We start from the raw sequence: 18491 nt of genomic DNA, 5'->3' as shown, positions 1-18491 counted from the left end.
ACCCCGGATAAGCTGAAGAAAATGGATGGATGGATGGATGGATGGATGGATGGATGGATGGATGGATGGATGGATGGATGGATGGATGGATGGATGGATGGACTAGTTTGACTTTACCAGATTTTTTTTATTTTCCACTAAATCTATCTAAAGCCTCATGCAAACAAGTTTTCAATTTTTTTAATCAGAAAAAAAATGACTTCAAAGTTGTTCCAGTGCTCTAGTCTGACCTTGTGAATGTCTAAACCTTCATAGTTTAACTATTTACTCCTCATTGATTAGTTGAGACATCCACTGATAACACAAGGACAGCTTGAGACGAAAGTAAACAGAAACTCATTTGTAAGCGAGGAAAACACTCCTAGGTATAGGTAATCCTATGCCTTCAAGATACTCAAGAACATTATGAGTGTCACATGATCATCATATATGTTGGTTAATGTTTTATTCTCTTGCTCAGGTTGATGATCTCCTTCACTCAGGACAAAACCAGCTATGCCTGGGAAGGGTATTTTTATGCCGTGCTGCTGCTGGTGGTGGCTCTTCTGCAATCATTGTTCTTGCAGCAGTATTTCCAACGATGCTTCGTTCTGGGGATGAAGGTTCGAACTGCCCTCATGGCTGCGGTGTACAAGAAGGTAACAGTCAAAATGACGGCTTGATAGGGGCTGGATAACAGAAGTTCAAAACTGCAAAAAAAAAAACAATATATATAAAAAAAGATTACGAAGTTTATAGTTCTATTGATGAGATTGCAAAGATACAGAATGATCTGAGCTTTTTCCAGGTAGGAGGACCATAGAGTGATACTCCAACCCACCTCTCCCAGGATCCTGTTCTCTGTCAGCTGGCCAAAAAATTATTTTTTGCCTTACTTCCAATATAAACATATTTATTGGTTTTTAAAGAATAACTGTTAAGATATGACTGACTGCAGGGTGGCCACCAGAGCAGATACCACAACTAATTGACCAGCTAATGTCAGTTTGTTAAATTTGTGCTATGACACAGAGAGCAGAATGGTCAAAGGATATTATTTTCAGCAGAGCTTTTACTTAAAGGGACAGTGAGGCTTCTGCCTCACAGATCATCTGTCCCCCACTCAGCTCCTTCAGACTAGCCAGCAGCTGGTGGAGCAAAAACAGCTGGTGGGGCTTCACACCTGCTGAGCTCATTATATCCGCTACACTGCAGTGCGATGCTGGTAAAAACGTTGTTGAAGGGTTAATAGAAGAGTAGTGTTGTGATGACTGCTGGAAGGCGTAGTGCCAGAACGAGCAAGAGTTTCTTAAAGAGACAGACACTCAATTTCAAGGTGCCAAATTACAAAGTCAAATTTCTTTGAATTCATATTTGGTATATACAGTATTTTTTAAAACAACTGAAGGTAACGTAGTTACTTGATTGAGCTATAAAATGATGCTATGTGGCTGTAAAAAAAAACATAATACTGTCCCTTCAAAAAAATACTGCTACTAACCCAGCGGGTCTTAATTCTGAAAATTTGTTGAAGTCTGTGTATAAAAAACAGTAAATATATGGCATACATATATTTATCAAAATTGTAGCAACCAATATGTTGCACTGTTTAAGCAGTTGCTTTTCTTTTTGCACAAATAAATATTCTATATGCTATACTTTGGTTTTTGTGCTCATGAAGTGAAACTTTAAGTTTTTTTTTCTCCATCTTTCCTTTCGCTCTCTTCTTTCAAAGGCGTTGGTGATGTCTAACGACAACCGCAAAGAGTCAACGGTCGGAGAAACTGTGAACCTCATGTCAGCAGACGCCCAGCGCTTCAACGACGTGACCAACTTCATCCACCTGCTGTGGTCCTGCCCTCTGCAGATCATTGTGTCCATCGTTTTCCTGTGGTTGGAGCTGGGACCGTCAACACTAGCTGGGCTGCTAGTAATGGTGCTAATGGTGCCAATTAATGGATTTTTAGCAACCAAAGCCAGAAATTTCCAGGTGAGCAAATGGGATAAAAAGAGAATGTTTCCACAGTCAACATACAGCAAGTTAATCTCAAATTAGAATATGTTTAAGATGCACATTTATTCATGTAATTTGTTTTAAGACGTAGTACTGAGAGTGTGAACATTTTCAAGCCTTTAGTAATTTGTGATTATTATGTCTTCCAGTAAGCTGCAAAAAGGTAATTAGTAAAAGAAAATTACTTTTGTAGCTTCATTGTGTGTATATCTATGCTACTTATTTACACATAACACAGCAGAGCTCTGTTCAGAGAGCGCAGTATTCACGCATGTTGATGGAAAGTTGAGAGGAAGTGAGTTGGGAAAAGATGAGCAAATAACAGAGATAACTGCAGCCTTGAGTAAAGAGTGAGGCAAAGTTCAAGAATTTTTGAGTTTCTGGTAGATTTATGAGGCCTAGTTGGTCATTGGGTCAAGACCCTCCATACACACCTCTCACATTCTTATTGTTAAGCCAGTCCTGAAGCAAAAAAAAAAAGAGCAGTTTTTCCTCCAACTAACTTTCTTCAATACACTTTATTGTGTGTGGACCTATAAAGTCAAGTGTTTGAACTAATTTTTTAGCATCATGCTCCAGGGAAAACATTGTCTTTATTGGTTTGTTGTTGACATTATCAAAATCAGTATAGCATCATAAAACCTTATCTGCCTACGTTGTGACTTAGTCTTGACAAAAGGCTAATGGTTTCCTATCTTAGTCATAATATTTAGTCTCAGGTCATCAACCCTTGCATTCATTTTATAAATGCTTGTACTTAAGAGTATAAATGTTTACCAACCCCTTTGGGTTGCTTATTAATATTGATATCTATTTTGTTACTTAATTATTAAAGGATGAATAATGAAGTATTTTACCTCTGCTTTTCAGATAGAAAACATGAAGTTCAAAGACAAGAGAATGAAGATAATGAACGAAATGCTCAATGGAATCAAGGTAATTTATTTTGTCTGTTACTGTTTGGAGACATTTGAACTCTCTATGTCATATTTACATCCTGCGGTATACTTTCTTCATGCCTCAAGTTTTCACCTTGTCCTCGTCCACCATCTCTCAACAGATTCTGAAGCTGTTTGCGTGGGAGCCGTCCTTCATGGCTCAAGTTGAAGATATCAGAGGAGAAGAACTGAAGGTGATGAGGAAGTTTGCCTATCTCACGTCCGTCTCCACTTTCATCTTCACCTGCGCCCCTGCTTTGGTGAGTCACGTCAGATGCTTTCAAAGTGAAACTAAAATCCTGCAAGGATCCTTGATGCTAACCCGGCCTGTGCTTTGTTTATGGACAGGTTTCTCTGGCCACGTTTGCTGTGTTTGTTGGTGTGAGCTCAGACAACATACTAACTGCCGAGAAAGCCTTCACTTCAATCTCTCTGTTCAACATCCTTCGATTTCCTCTGGCCATGCTTCCGATGCTAATTGCTTCCATTGTGCAGGTAGATAGACTGCTGTAATTGCTACTTGGACACAAGTCAGAGCTGTAATAAAACTCTAACTATCTGCTGATTTCACACGTCAGACAACGGTGTCTAAAAAGAGGCTGGAGAAGTTTCTGGGAGGAGATGATCTTGACAGCGACATCGTGCGTCATGACCCGAGTTTTAGTAAGTCTGTCTTTTTTTTTTCTATCCTGAGAAGTGATGATAACATGTTGATCAAATCTGTCAGATTTACTGTTTTTCTTTTTTTTTAATTTGCATTAAATGTTTTTCTTTTAGATTCTGCTATCAACATATCAGACGGGTCCTTTGCTTGGGAAAAAGACTCTGAGCCTCTACTGAAAAAGTATGTTTGCTTTGTTTATTGTACAAGAATTCCTGGGCACAGTTGAAACCAGATGTTAAATCAGACTAAACTTTTGCTGTTTTCTTAAAGTTAGGATTGTTGTTTTTTTTCCCCTATTTACTATATGCCAGAATAACAACAGAACATTGAAGAAGTTTTTTTTATTTCTTTTACGTTCTTGAAATCCAAAGTTTACATGTCTCCTTAGTATTTAGTAGAATTGTTTTTTAAACTGTAGGACTTGGTTCAACCTTCGCAAAATAGTTTATTTTTCCCATTTTCCTGAAAATACAAATGTAGTTTATTCATTTGTGGGCCGTCTTGCTCACAGACACTTACTGGATTTATTTCACTGTGCCAATCTCCATGAGGTGTATTGATGGAACCAGTTTTCTGACAGCTGGCTTGAGATTCCCATGCAATTTATGCTAAATGTGCCATCTGGAAACCAAGCAATGAACCAGACCTGTGGAGCTCTGCAATTCTCTTTCTTGTATTCTGAATGATTTCTTTGATGTTTCCATGCTGGCACGGGTTTTTTCTGGATGTCTTAGGTACGTCCAGAATTAGGCCTTCACGTAGCTCAAATGTGAATTAAAATATCAGACGCTGAAAAGCACAAACAAGAAAAAGGTTATGATCTGTTTACAAAGTTTATGTACATGTCTGGTTTCAGCCATATATGTATCGCAATATTGGGCCACAAAATTCCCTTTTAATCTTTTTTTAAAATTAGGAGGATATACAATATGATTTCTGCCTGTGTTTCCCAGTGTGTCGCTGGATATCAAACCTGGTCGGCTGGTAGCCGTAGTGGGAGCTGTGGGCTCAGGGAAATCATCACTCATGTCAGCCCTCCTAGGGGAGATGCACAGCACCAAAGGCTTCATCAACATTCGGGTACTGCTTGATTAAAGGCTTGATTAATGTTTATTGAATTGCATTAGTATGCTTAATGATATCTTCTTTTTTCTTAGTGTGTTTTTAATCCCTTATGAAAAGATTCAAGTTTGAATCATTGGGTGGTCCAGTGAAGTATTGGTTATTGTTTTGCTCAGAAAAACTGTTTTCGAGAAACCTGTAGAGAAAATTTGACCCTGTTTCTATTATCAATTTGATATTTTTTCAAAAGGATTTGCATAGGGGGAGCACAGTTGCACTTAAAAACGTTTATAAATGCAACAGGGATGATATAACAAGCTTTCTTGAATCAATAAAAACGTTGTTACAAAGTTGAGGAAAAGACAAAGATTCACATTGAATTAAAATATCTATTGTCAAGTTTACTCTTAAAACTTTCTAGTAGCTGCTCTGTTTGAGGACAAAGTTCTGTAATATAATAATAAAAAAAGTCATATATCAGATAAAAAAAAGTACTCTACAAGTGCTGTAATCTAAAATATATAATATTCTGCTAAGTGGCAACATCACAAAAAAGACATCCTTGAAAAACGTACAAAACAGCCATTAAGTGGCACGTTCATTTAACTGGAGTATGAAAACAACACCTTAAGCATTTCATTTTCTTAGAAATGTCTATCATTGACATTATAATGTTTTTAGAAAATTGGAATGTGTGTTTTAATATTTTATTTCAGCTTCTCTGATTCACTTTTTGCACGTATTTCCACTTCCACATGGGTCTCTACTACTTCCAGCCTGAGGTCGGCTGAATTTATAGCTGTGTGTGCTGCAGTATGGCTACTGTGTTTTGTTGTTGACGTACCATTCATGTTTGAAACAAATCTCACCTGCATGAAGTGCAAGTGTAAATGTTGAGCTATCGCTATAGGGGGCACAGCCAGCAGATGTTTATTTGGATTTCAAGTGACAAGAGACACAGTAAACCAGCAAAAGTGCAGGGCACATCTCATAATCTGAGAGTGGGTTTTGTTTTACAAAACGTTTAATGAACATGTTTTGCATAGCCCATAGATCTATGGGCCCATAGATCAAGCATGAAAGCTTGAAGAAGCTTTCATGCTTGATCAAGGAAACATGAAAACTTCCGTTTAATCATCAGAGTTGCTTATTACTGGAAACAATCCAACCCTAATGCAAAATAAGTGGCATTCAATCTGAAAGTAAGAGTGTGGCTACATGAGACTTGCACCTTATGTTCTTTTTGTATTTCCACCCAGGGCTCTCTTGCATTTGTACCACAGCAAGCCTGGATCCAAAATGCCACTCTGCGGGATAACATCTTGTTCGGCTCTCCCTATGAAGAGCAGAGGTTCGAAGACATACTGGAGGCGTGTGCTCTGGGCCCCGACCTCAAGCTGCTGTCTGCAGGAGATCTCACTGAGATCGGAGAAAAGGTAGGTTCGTGTATTTAGATTTTGGTTCAGACATGTAGGTATGCATGTGAGTTTTGACCGAATGTTATATGGGTGTGAGGTAAAATAAAAACCTTGTGGGGTTATGAAGCCTCATATTATCAAGTGTGTGCTCTCATTTTTGTTCTCAGGGTATCAATCTCTCAGGAGGACAGAAACAGCGTGTCAGCTTGGCCAGAGCAGCTTACAGTCAGGCTGATATTTTACTGTTGGATGACCCCCTGTCTGCTGTTGACTCTCATGTTGGAAAGCATCTATTTGATAACGTTATTGGACCTAAAGGAATTCTAAAAAACAAGGTTTGTACTTGTCCTGCTCTAGTGTCTACAACACTAAAACTGAAAGTGAAACAAACCCAGTCTACACAAACACCCAAAGACTTGTGCAGATAAGAAACATGATGGGTGCATCCATCACATCTTATACAGTCTCTATTGTTGACTTTGCCTCTTCCTGCTACATCAAAACCCAATTTATTTGATTTGAACTTATGATACTCGCTGCAATTATGAGAATTTCCGAAAATAATGACAGGAAGTGTAAGTAGTTCACTGTTTCTTAGTGGCTGAACTATATTAAAAGAATCCCATTAGATGAAAATTTATTTAAATTAGGCTTTATGTAATACTATCATTATCTGTAATGTTTACCATAATTTTTGTATCAATATAGGGAAAAAAAAACTAAAATAGAAAATATGCATGTATCATTGAATATGCTTTTTTCCCTGCAGACTCGTGTCCTGGTGACTCACGGAATCAGCTTCCTGCCTTACGTAGATGAAGTAGTAGTTTTAGTAAACGGACAGGTTTCCGAGGTTGGTTCCTACCAGAGCCTTCGTGCTAGTAAAGGGGCTTTTTCAGACTTTTTGGACACATACGCCAAAGAGCAAAGTAATCAGACACATTCAAAAGAAGGTAATTGCATCATTCATGGCTATAAAAGGCTGCATTATTACAGTATGTGTGTATTGGATCATTACAGAAAATGATGCTGCGTTGAGCATCCCTGTGTAATCATGTGGATGGTTTTTGATCAATGCCTTTGCAGATGGTTACCAAGATATAGAAGACTTAGAAACCATCCCTGAGAGAGATGACGCTCAGGCAGACTCTCCTCCAGAGGACGCTGTTTCGTTCACACTGAAGAGAGAAAACAGCATCCGTCGCAGCCAAAGAGGAACTGGGTCCAGGTTTGATCACATTGTTGTCTTAAGTAGCAAATGACATTGTTTTTCTTGATACTTCTCATTCAAAATATATTATTGTACTCATGTTTTTTTTTGTCTTTTCTACAGTTTCAGACTAAGGAAAAACAGCACTTTAAAACCAACTGAAGATATTGGTGAGACAAAGAAAGGTCAAAAGCTAATAGAAAAGGAGACTATGGAAACGGGGAAGGTATACAATTTGAGCCTACCTCATATAGCAACTGAAGTAAACCAAAAGATGAAACTGTAGAGTCTGTCTTCTTAGTGTGCTCTCTCATTAACATCCAGGTAAAATTCTCAGTGTATCTCCAATACCTGAGGGCCATGGGATGGTGGTATACTTTTTGGATCATCTTCATTTACTTCATCCAAAATGTTGCATTCATTGGTCAAAACTTGTGGCTGAGTGACTGGACAAATGATGCAGCAGCTTACTATAACATCACATACCCTTCCCAGAAGAGGGACACCAGGGTAGGAGTGTTTGGTGCTCTTGGACTGGCTCAAGGTAACTGCCCTTTTATTTTATAAGTTTCAGATTTAAGTCATTTGGTTTGCTTACACTACAATATCTCACTTACTTAATACCTGGGCTGACAAGTTGTAACTTGGGCTGTGGTTATGACGTAGCAGTGAAGTTGAATATTTCAGATTTTGTGGGGGTTGTAGAAATCATGTAATATTCACGGTTTTCTGAAGTTTTTAATCTCTAATGACTTGAGATTGCACCGAAAGTGCCTCAAAATTATTTTGTGAGGTGTACATTCAAGAGCATACATTTTCTGTCCAAGAGTGACAGGATGTGACTCTTGGAAATACATTTTTTTTTTAATTCTATGCACCAGTTTGCGCTTAAATAACACTTTTCTGCTTACTGATGTTCAACCTTGAGTTAATGACTTTCTCTTTTATTGTTATATTGTGTGTCTTATTGTTTAATTTTCTTTGCTGAAACAGCAGTATCTGAAATGTGTTCAACCTCCAAGTCATTTCAGGCAGTGAAAAAATAACTATTCAATTATAAACCTTTACAGCTTCTCTTTAATGGGAACATTGTTGATATGGAAACTGTTGGTAAAGACAATGGAGAACACTAAGCTGGTATTGTGGTTGAAAACTTAGCTCTGCGAAGGTGTTAAATAACATCCTACATTAAAGTTTTTTAACATTTAATGTATTTTTGCGGCCATGTTCTGGTTCTATAGACCAGTGGGAAGTACTTGCTAAAGAATCAGAAGTTGAATTATATTGCAAATAATTTTTGTGGAGAATGATGTTGCTGGTGCCTAAGTGCTTTATGGTGGTATAAAATTTTCCATTGATGACTTTCAAGGAAATGGTCATGTGCATGCAGGGTTTTTTCATCTGTCACTGCAGCTTTTCCTAACAGTCCAAAAACACAAATATTAGGTTAATAGCTCAGTCTGAGCTTATCTTAGGTGTGATTTTGGGCAGAATGATTGTTTCTTCAGTTTGTGTGTGCGTTACTGACACTCACATGGGACATTCACCATATATGTTTATGTTACAGGTATTTTAGTGTTCCTTGGCACACTTCTCCTAGCCAATGCCTCAGTCAACGCGTCTCGGATTCTGCACTCAAGACTGCTAAACAACATTCTCAGAGTGCCTATGCTTTTCTTTGACACAACACCAATTGGTAGAGTCGTTAACCGATTTGCCAAGGTGGGGCTCTATTTATGTATTATTATTATTATTATTATTATTATTATTTTTTTTTTTTTTATCATTGCTGTATTTATTCACCCTTGCAAATCTCCTTTGAGATTTTACTGTTTTAGTCTGCACTCAGTCATTATAAGTAACTAAATAAAGATTAACGATAGTAAGTCACCTTACACCCTTCTTGTCTTCCTGTAGGACATATTCACAGTGGATGAAGCCATCCCTCAGTCGTTCCGCTCCTGGATCTTGTGTCTACTAGGCGTACTGGGGACACTGTTTGTCATCTGTCTGGCGACTCCGTTCTTCACCATCATCATCGTTCCTCTGGCTGTGATTTACTTTTTTGTGCAGGTGAGTGAACCCAAACACAGGCAGATTGAAACAATATGGAAAAGAATAAATGATAGAGTGCCACAAAACAATAATATTATAATATTTTTTTTTAAATCTGGTACACTAAGTGACTCTCCTGTCTTAGTTTCACCCTCTGTTAGTAATAATACACAAAAAATGCTAACAGGCACTTTAACTTACCTCATCTAAATTGCAGAGTTCAAGATCAAGCATGGCTTACAATAAAGCCCCCTTGATGTGAACAGAAGTCATCTTCTCTTTGCTGTTACTGACTCACATCCCTATTCACTCTTTTTGTCTGTAGTTAGGGTTATAGGAAGAAAGCTGGATGGTGAAGTAGCACGCAGCCTGAGCTGACTTCTCAGTCGAGCTCTCAACCTCAGCACCTGTACGTGCTTCCATTATCATCTGTATAAGCCAGATGGGTCCTCCACTCTTTAGCTGCGAGAAATTGGTCTCTTCACTTACTTCTAAAATGTTTAAATTGTTAGACCACAAGGACAGATTTCCACTTTTACTGAGCTTGTCATGGATAAATCAGAGCTGAGGCACAGATGTTAAAGTGCTTCTACTTTGCTTTTAAATCAACTAAATTATAAAAAAAAATATAGCAGAAAACCTCCACAGACTGTTATGCTTTTGTATAAAATATCTGTTTACAAGCATCTTTTCTAAAATAGATTAAAAACATTAATTTGGTGATTGAAGCCTTAACAATTCTGTGAAAAAGTAAATACCTTTTTCCTGCATTACTTAATTTATTTTATTTTTTTTACTGAATAGTTAACAGTGTCGTGCACAGTAACTAAACTAATCCCAGGTTTTCCGTCGATTCAAAACTCCAGGGCTCCCTAAAAGTTTAAAGTTAGTAAAGATTTAGGAATAGCACTCAGTATTTCACGGGGTTCTGTTGCATTATAATACGTAACATGATTGGTGAAAACATTTTGCTCAGAAATTATAAAAACAATTACCTTTTCGCCTGCACACAATGAATTTAGTTGAGCAAATTAATGAAGAGTTATGAGTCTGGTGCCAACTGTTTTGAAGCGTGTAACTGGCATCAAACTCTGAGGAAGACGAGATCAAGTCTTGAACCAAACCAGCTGGAGATGATTATGATTAACATTGCTGTAATCATACCAATATCTTTGCTGTGGCAAACATTTGAAGAACATCAACTTGTGGAAGCTCATTAACAATTAAGCTATTCTATAAAACGTCTCCAGACAAACTACGACTAATTTTTAGTGAGGTGCACTGCTACTGCATTGCTAATGTTAAAAACATTAGCATTTTAAAAATAGTCACATAAAACATGCCAGTATATTGTCCTAAAACCTGTCCAGTAAAAACAAAAAAAAACAAAGGCAAATGGCCATCAGTAAAAATCCTAACATTTCAGGGCAGGATCTGGAGCAGGTCTTTTTCTGGAGCTCAGTTCAACAAAGAACACCATTTCAGGTGGACACCATCGCATTTCCACCCTCAACCACAATTCATCTCATCCTCATCTACTCTCTAGGTTTCCTTGTACCTCTCCAAAACGGGCCACCATTTTTGGCCCATTTAGCCAGTTGCTGCTAAATGGCTGCCAGTTGCCTGCAGAGGCTACTGGCAACTGGCAGCCAAAAAATACATACACACATTACCCACAGACATTATTAGTAAAGCCCCCCTTCCTTGTCCTCCCTCCACACTACATAGATAATATTTATTGCAAAAGTGTATCTTGTCAAATAAACAATCTGTTCTGGGAGAGGTGTGATGAAAAGTGTCGTGGTTTTATAAAGCTTTTTCTAAAATGATCAACCCAAAATCAACTGTTATCAATTTTTTGTTTTCTCTTCACCACCAGCGATTCTACGTAGCAACTTCACGACAGCTGCGCCGCCTGGACTCAGTGTCTCGCTCGCCTATATACTCTCACTTTGGTGAGACTGTGTCAGGTCTGTCTGTGATAAGAGCCTACAACCATCAGGAACGCTTCCTGAAACACAATGAAGTAACTATTGATGAAAACCTGAAAAGCGTCTATCCGTGGATCGTGTCAAACAGGTCAGTAATGGAAGGAGACCTTCAAAATAATACTTTTTAAAAGTACTAAGTGATGGCAGATTTTTGATGGAGCACCTTTTCAAAATGTATATTTGTCGGTTTCAGTGTATGATGTTTGTTTTACTCAACAGATGGCTGGCCATCCGCCTGGAGTTTCTGGGAAACCTTGTGGTGTTTTTTGCTGCTCTTTTTGCTGTAATATCCAGGGACTCCCTTGAGAGTGGCCTGGTTGGTCTGTCCATATCATATGCCCTTAATGTGAGTCGCTAAATCTCCTTAGCTGTACTTTAGGACAAATAGCACTAAAATAACAGGAGTAATGAGTGAAGATATTAACAAAACCAGCAAAAACAATTTAATTTCTATTCCTTCTTTGGATTTCCAGGTAACTCAAACCCTCAACTGGCTGGTAAGGATGACCTCAGAGCTGGAGACTAATATTGTAGCTGTGGAGAGAGTCAGTGAATACTCTGAGCTTGAGAATGAGGTATGTTGTCCTTTATTATTTCTCCACTACAGATCTGCTTGTCTCGCTGTTTCCTATGTTGACATTTGTATGGCATATAGAAGACGTATGTCACTTGGATCACAGCGTGAGGAAATAGAGAATGGAGAAATTCTTTAACCATCAATCGCTGTGGTGTTTTTTTTTTAAGTATGTGAGCTGTTTTCACATGCTCAGTGAAATTCACAGTATTCTACTGTAAAATCACCATTACATTTCCATGACATCAGCTTTTCTTTTCTTTTCTTCTTTTTCATATATCCTCTCATAGGATTTTTGGCATAACATTTGGAGAAACTGGTTGTTGCCTACATGTACTATGTCTGCTTTGCGCTGCAAAAAGGAATATATAGGACTGTATCCTAATTGTTCAACTGACTTTATTAACTCAGATTTGAATCTGACACACTCGATGCAATAATCAAACAAGAACCTGTGTTGAATTATTCGGTGTCCCATTCTTTTAGTTTTTTGTCCTTTTAAACCGTCGGGTCGCCTCCGAGTGCTCAAACATATATTAGCCAAATTAACAAGACAGTAAGGAATGCCTTTCACTTCCACTTGAAAGCATCCAGCCTGTTTGATTTAACAGCTGAGTCAACATTTTAGAGTAGTGAGCATGTGTTGGAGCTTTGACACTCAGCACTTGCAGGGTTTACTGACAAGTCCAACCTATCTGTGTCCGCCTATATTGTGTGGTTATCAAATCATGTATACAACTGGTTGAGCTGTTGTATTGGAAATTACGATATTATCATGGCATCATGTGTTCCACTGCCATTAGTATTATACTCTGGTATGCAATACTGCTATGTCCATATTACAATGATATTATATATGACACGTGTATTACACATTTGGATAGTTCCACCAGATATACGTCACGGATACATTCTGAACATTATCAGCCTAACTTGATAACGTCACTGATGAGCCTGTTGTTCTTCAGGCTCCCTGGGTGACTCAGGATCGGCCTTCAGAGAAGTGGCCTGAAGCAGGAAGGCTGCAGTTTGTAGACTACAAGGTCCGCTACAGACCTGAACTGGACCTGGTCCTGAAAGGGATTTCCTGTGACATTGGCAGCACTGAGAAGGTTTGTGTGTGGGAGATTTTCTTTTAACGTAGGTGTGTGTCACTGTTTATGAACCATATAAAACAACCTTCTATCATTCAAAAACAAAAAAAAGGGGGTTTGAATTAATAAATGTGTCCGTGTGTTCATTTTATACCAGGAAGGTTATATTAAGGTCAACTCATTGCATCTCATTTATTGGCAAACAATCTGAATTTGATCATCACCTGAAGGGCAACTGGTTATTATCAAAAAGGAAATAACATGCAAATTGAACTAAATCAAAATGTGAAATCTTACAAAACTGTAGTTTTTAAGTAGTTTAACTTAATTTTAACTGAGCATAATTGTTCTTTGAAGAAATGCAAACAGCCGCCAGGTTTTTAGGTCCACACCTTTTTATTTAGATTTTCTAAACTCATTGACTGTCACAAATTCTGCATACAGATACCAACTTAAGCATCATATTTTAAAACTATAAGGGAATGAAGCTCAGTAGATTTACCCTAAACCTAAATGTCAAGTAATATCAGACATCAAAGAGAAACGACAATAGCTAAAAGGGAACGGTGCTTTAATGGACCATATTTATGGGCAAATGTTGTTCCCATTTCTCTTAAATCAGGAAAAACAGCAAAACTTGAAGGAACTCAATCTGCAGTAAATTAGAATATTGAATAAATTGTGAAATAATTATATAAAAACTTTCTAATTAGACCATAATAACAACGTTGTGAACTACAAGTACAGATAGGATAGGTCTGTTGTGAGCTATGGAATAAATCAACCATATTCTTCTCTTCTTTTTCTTAGCCTTTCATCTTTAGAAAACAGCCCTCATCTCTTGTTGACTCTGTTCCTCTCAGCTAATTTTATTTGTGGCCTAATTTAGGCCACCTATGTTTCCTGGATTATTTTGTTGATGAGATTTGATTTACTTTTTATTATTATTCTGGTATTGGCATTAAATCTGGACAAACCACATCTAGAAAGAAAGGAGCAAATAGCAAATGTCAGAGACATAAGTTTACTTTTTTAATGCAATAAATCACCCTTGTGAAATTCTTGGCACTACAGATGTTCCATTTGGGACTTTTGTGCCTCATACCAGTCCAAGTCATTTGTTTGATATGCACTAAATTAACAAAAAATAAAACCAATATGTATTGCTTAGAAACCCGATAGATGTAGATGGTAATAATTCACATTTCTTCGGTATTAAACCTTACTTATAAAGAATGTCAATATTGGTTTGGCTGGTTTGAGTTTATTGTACAAAGAGGAAACATAATGAAGAACGTTTGTTTTTGTTCTCACCTTTGTTGTCTCACAATGTTCATTTCTAGTTTACATACTAGAAATGTCTAAAAATATATGAAATTGTACAATGTATTTGATTTGTGTAAGGTGTGGATAGGGTAGCTCCCTCTGCAATACAGAGAGTTTTCTGTGCACATGTTGCTGGAGGTGACAAAACAGATCACATACAGTATTTGTCTCACACCTTGAACATTGTAGTTAAGGGCATAAAAGGAACAGACTAACACCTCTCTGATGTCAATCTTTGGATGATAATTTGTCTTACAAAATGTTATCTTTGAAGCTATTTGTGTGTGGACAGAGTTTACTAGTAGATTTAGTTTTAGACTTCTTAAATTAGGTTCTTTGCTTTGCACATTGTAGTTATTAATGACTAATGTTGCTGCTCTGCAATTGGTCCTTTTCCACTATGCTCTTGATTTGAAGGAATGTTGAGCCTTGACAAAACATAGGGATACTCCAAATGACACTGACATTTTTGTATGTCCTACATTTGTCATATTAAATGTCCAGTTGCATGATGGCACCACATTATTAACACACCAGATTGTGTCAGGATTGTCCGTCCCTTCATATCTGGAGTTTGAGAAAGCTCTCCAGGAGACCCACAACTTTAGATTGAGACATTCCTTGGCTTTAAATAACACAGCAAATTTAACATTAATGCAGTTATTGGCTGCAATCTGAGTAAAAATGTCAAATAATTTTATTCATTCATCCTATTCCAACTGTCTGTGTTTTCTAAAAGATGGGTTATGCAAAAAAAAAAAAAAAATAAATAAATTATCATATTTGGATCTCAATTTTATGCTAAATTGAAGTTTTCTTTCATTACCTTCAGATCGGTATAGTGGGCCGCACTGGAGCTGGAAAATCGAGCCTGACAAACTGCCTGTTTCGCATAATTGAAGCAGCTGATGGACATATCCTAATTGATGATGTAGATATCTCTAAAATTGGACTGCACGATCTAAGAAACAGACTCACAATCATCCCACAGGTAAACACCAAAGACAAAAACAAATGCAGAAACAAGATAATCTTTTCTGCTAAGTATGCTAACCTATGAGCTTCTGGAGTGCAGGATCCAGTCTTGTTCTCTGGGACGCTGAGGATGAACTTGGATCCATTTGACAAATTCAGCGATGAGGAGCTCTGGAGAGTGCTGGAGCTGTCTCATCTGAAGGACTATGTAGCTGGGCTGAAGGAAGAATTACAGCATGAGGTTGCAGAGGGAGGAGAAAACCTCAGGTGGGCAGCATAAACTTAAACAGTGATTACAATTCAAGTCACAGTAAAGAAATGCAGAATGTGAAAACATGCAGCTGTTTGTAAACTGCTGGAATACTTGAGTTTTCAGTAAACTGCAAATTAATTAACAATTGATTATTCCAAAACAATATCGTTCCCAACACAATTCCTTCCTAAAATAAGATGTTTGTCCCACATGTACACAACACTTCAGTCTAGCCTGATCTCAGTCCCAGTGAGTGTCCACATGGGATTTTATTTTAATTTCTGAGAGCTCCAGATAAGATCTGAACATCTGCCCGTCTCTTCCAGTGTCGGTCAGAGGCAGCTGCTGTGTCTGGCTCGGGCTCTGCTGAGAAAGTCTCGGATCCTGATCCTGGATGAGGCCACTGCAGCCGTTGACCTGGAGACAGATGACCTGATTCAGACTACGATCCGCAAAGAGTTCTCCCACTGCACGGTGCTCACCATCGCCCACCGTCTGCACAGCATCATGGACAGCTCCAGGTGAGTCCGCGTTCGGCACGAATGTCTGAAATGTCCTCACAGATGCTTCATTCTACTTTAAATGCTTGTTTGTGTCTGAGGGAGATTCAAATGGTTTAAAATCACAATTGATCAATCAATCAATCAGTTAAGAGATATATGTCCATACACAAATAAAAGGGAATGTAAAATATAAAAGCAAAATTCAAAATATAAAATCTGGGATAAATACAATCTAAAATGAATAAGAATAATAAAAAACACAATTAATATGAAATAATTTACACGTAAATTATTTAATTAGTTCCTCTTTAGACTGGATGAGTAACACAGAGTAGCTGCTATAATTATACTGTTTGCAGCACTACCTAATCATTCACTGAAATTGAACAGTACTTAAAAGTGCTTTAAGTGTGCAGCTTTTTGCACATAAATGGTGCAATTCTTTCTCACTTGATACGTTGTGAAACGTCTCTGTTTTCGAGTCAGGGAAGAATGACTCAAATATAAAGTGAGTGACATGTAAAGCATGTTAAAACAGCACCATAGACATGACCGCTTCCTAGCCCATAACTCACATTTTTAAAGTCGATATTGTCAAGTGTTGCCTTGAGACGTGGTCATAAAGAATATGTTGTAATAAGATAACTGTTTATGTTTTGACCTACACCACCTGAAGACAAAACGCATTACATTTTTACAGAACTGCAATTGTTTTTTGTCTAAAATACTTTTAAAGCTTGAATGTGAAATATTTTAGTGAAAATAAACATGAAACCCTGAAACAGACTCAAAGCGGAGAATGGCCTTGAAAATATAATGAAAAAGCTTGTTATCCTCATATTGCCTACTGTTCATATTTGTTTCTTCACTGACTTTATTGTTCTGCATAAAACACAAACAGTGCACGTGCATGTCTCTTTCATTTTGCTATGTTTTCTTTTATCACTGTCAGAATAAACACCTCTCGGTATGTTATGACATTAACACATGTTCCTGCTCCACAGGGTGATGGTCCTCGATGCTGGTCAAATTGTAGAATTTGATTCTCCAAGCAATCTGATGGAAAAGAGAGGCCATTTCTACTCCATGGCCAAAGATGCTGGAATAACAGCAGAAAGCCTAACATCTCTCTAATGAGAAGTGCTTTAACATTTTTTTTTTTAGATGCCTTAATTTTCAGAATTTCTTTTTTCTGGTTTTGTCCAAAAACCATTAAGAAACATTGCAAGATGTGTTGTATTTATAGGAAACAATTTGAAGAAATGATATTGCACATGTATATAATTTTTATATGGGAACAATAAACATTCTTTCTGAACTAATGGGTCATTTATTTACTATTTTATTTTTCATGACAAAATTAGATCTTTACAGGAACTGAATCGTTATGTCCTTTTATCATCAAGCTCTTTTGGCACTGTCTTTCACATTGGTGACAATACAATGTAATTAATTTGAGTAGGGTTGTCAAAATCAATATTTAAATACTATCAGTGGGGCAAAACACTCTTAAAAGATGCTTTTTGTCTTAAAATTGATACAAACTAAGCCATTTTTTTAGTCTAAGTTATCACATATCTTTATTTAGCAGTGCTGCAGACACACACAGACCCTCAACCCGTCTGCTACGAAGGCAACAAGTGTTACATCCGCTAAGTAATTTGTTTAATACATTTTCGGATAAAAGAAATTTAATATGAAAGGCAAGCAAGATGATGGGATTAAACAACAGAAAAAAATAGCAGCTTAAAAAAAAAAGGACAACTTCAGGCTTCAGAGTCTCAGTTCTACGGAGCCCCTAAGGGGACATGGAGAAAAAAAAAAAGGAAAGAAATCTCGACTTATTATCGCGAGATCCCGACTTATTATCTCGAGATCCCGACTTATTATCTCGAGATCCCGACTTATTATCTCGAGATCTCGAGATCCCGACTTATTTTCTCGGGATCTCGAGATAATAAGTCGGGATCTCGAGATAATAAGTCGGGATCTCGAGATCTCGACTTAGTTTCTCGGGATCTCGCGATAATAAGTCGGGATTTCTTTCCTTTTTTTTTTTTCTCCATGTCCCTTTAGGGGCTCCGTACAGTTCAGACTGATCAGTACCAAATACAAATTTTGGATTTTGTGACCATCATTTCTCCTCATTGCTTCCACCAGCATAGAAGCATAAAATGCCCCTGACTACCCCGTCTGCATCCTGTTATGCTGCTCAAAAAATACTATCGTCTCCTCATTGATAGTGAATATAAAACCAATTTTCGAGGTTTAAAAAACTTCCAAAACAGGAAAATTCTGCAAGTTGTTTGAAACCTTTTAGAACATACTTTTCTCCTTGATTCTTAATTTTACAATCCCTTTAGGCATCACACCGCGGCGAAGATGATTTTCTGGAGTTAAAACCAAACATCAAAATCTGAAAGAAAGGGTGTTCA

The 18491-nt window shown here is 37.5% G+C and overlaps 1 protein-coding gene across 1 annotated transcript in view; it reads left to right on the top strand.

Moving 5' to 3' along the window:
- Positions 1–17374, top strand: part of LOC103152250 (canalicular multispecific organic anion transporter 1-like) — a 23387-nt gene extending 6013 nt beyond the window's left edge. Inside the window, exons 8-31 of the mRNA XM_016660957.1 lie at positions 461–638; positions 1715–1969; positions 2864–2929; positions 3054–3191; positions 3280–3426; positions 3510–3594; positions 3709–3775; positions 4549–4675; positions 5917–6093; positions 6243–6410; positions 6845–7028; positions 7162–7303; positions 7409–7511; positions 7610–7829; positions 8853–9007; positions 9203–9358; positions 11220–11419; positions 11551–11677; positions 11805–11906; positions 12874–13017; positions 15158–15316; positions 15401–15567; positions 15880–16074; positions 17061–17374. Coding sequence (XP_016516443.1) covers positions 461–638; positions 1715–1969; positions 2864–2929; positions 3054–3191; positions 3280–3426; positions 3510–3594; positions 3709–3775; positions 4549–4675; positions 5917–6093; positions 6243–6410; positions 6845–7028; positions 7162–7303; positions 7409–7511; positions 7610–7829; positions 8853–9007; positions 9203–9358; positions 11220–11419; positions 11551–11677; positions 11805–11906; positions 12874–13017; positions 15158–15316; positions 15401–15567; positions 15880–16074; positions 17061–17190 — 3592 coding nt within the window. The 3' untranslated portion in view covers positions 17191–17374. The remainder of the gene's footprint in view (positions 1–460; positions 639–1714; positions 1970–2863; positions 2930–3053; positions 3192–3279; positions 3427–3509; positions 3595–3708; positions 3776–4548; positions 4676–5916; positions 6094–6242; positions 6411–6844; positions 7029–7161; positions 7304–7408; positions 7512–7609; positions 7830–8852; positions 9008–9202; positions 9359–11219; positions 11420–11550; positions 11678–11804; positions 11907–12873; positions 13018–15157; positions 15317–15400; positions 15568–15879; positions 16075–17060) is intronic.
- The last annotated feature ends 1117 nt before the right edge of the window (positions 17375–18491 follow it).

This window comes from Poecilia formosa, unplaced genomic scaffold, assembly GCF_000485575.1.
Source record: "Poecilia formosa unplaced genomic scaffold, Poecilia_formosa-5.1.2 Scaffold305, whole genome shotgun sequence".
Classification (NCBI taxonomy): domain Eukaryota; kingdom Metazoa; phylum Chordata; class Actinopteri; order Cyprinodontiformes; family Poeciliidae; genus Poecilia; species Poecilia formosa.
This window is presented reverse-complemented; position numbering and strand designations above follow the sequence as displayed.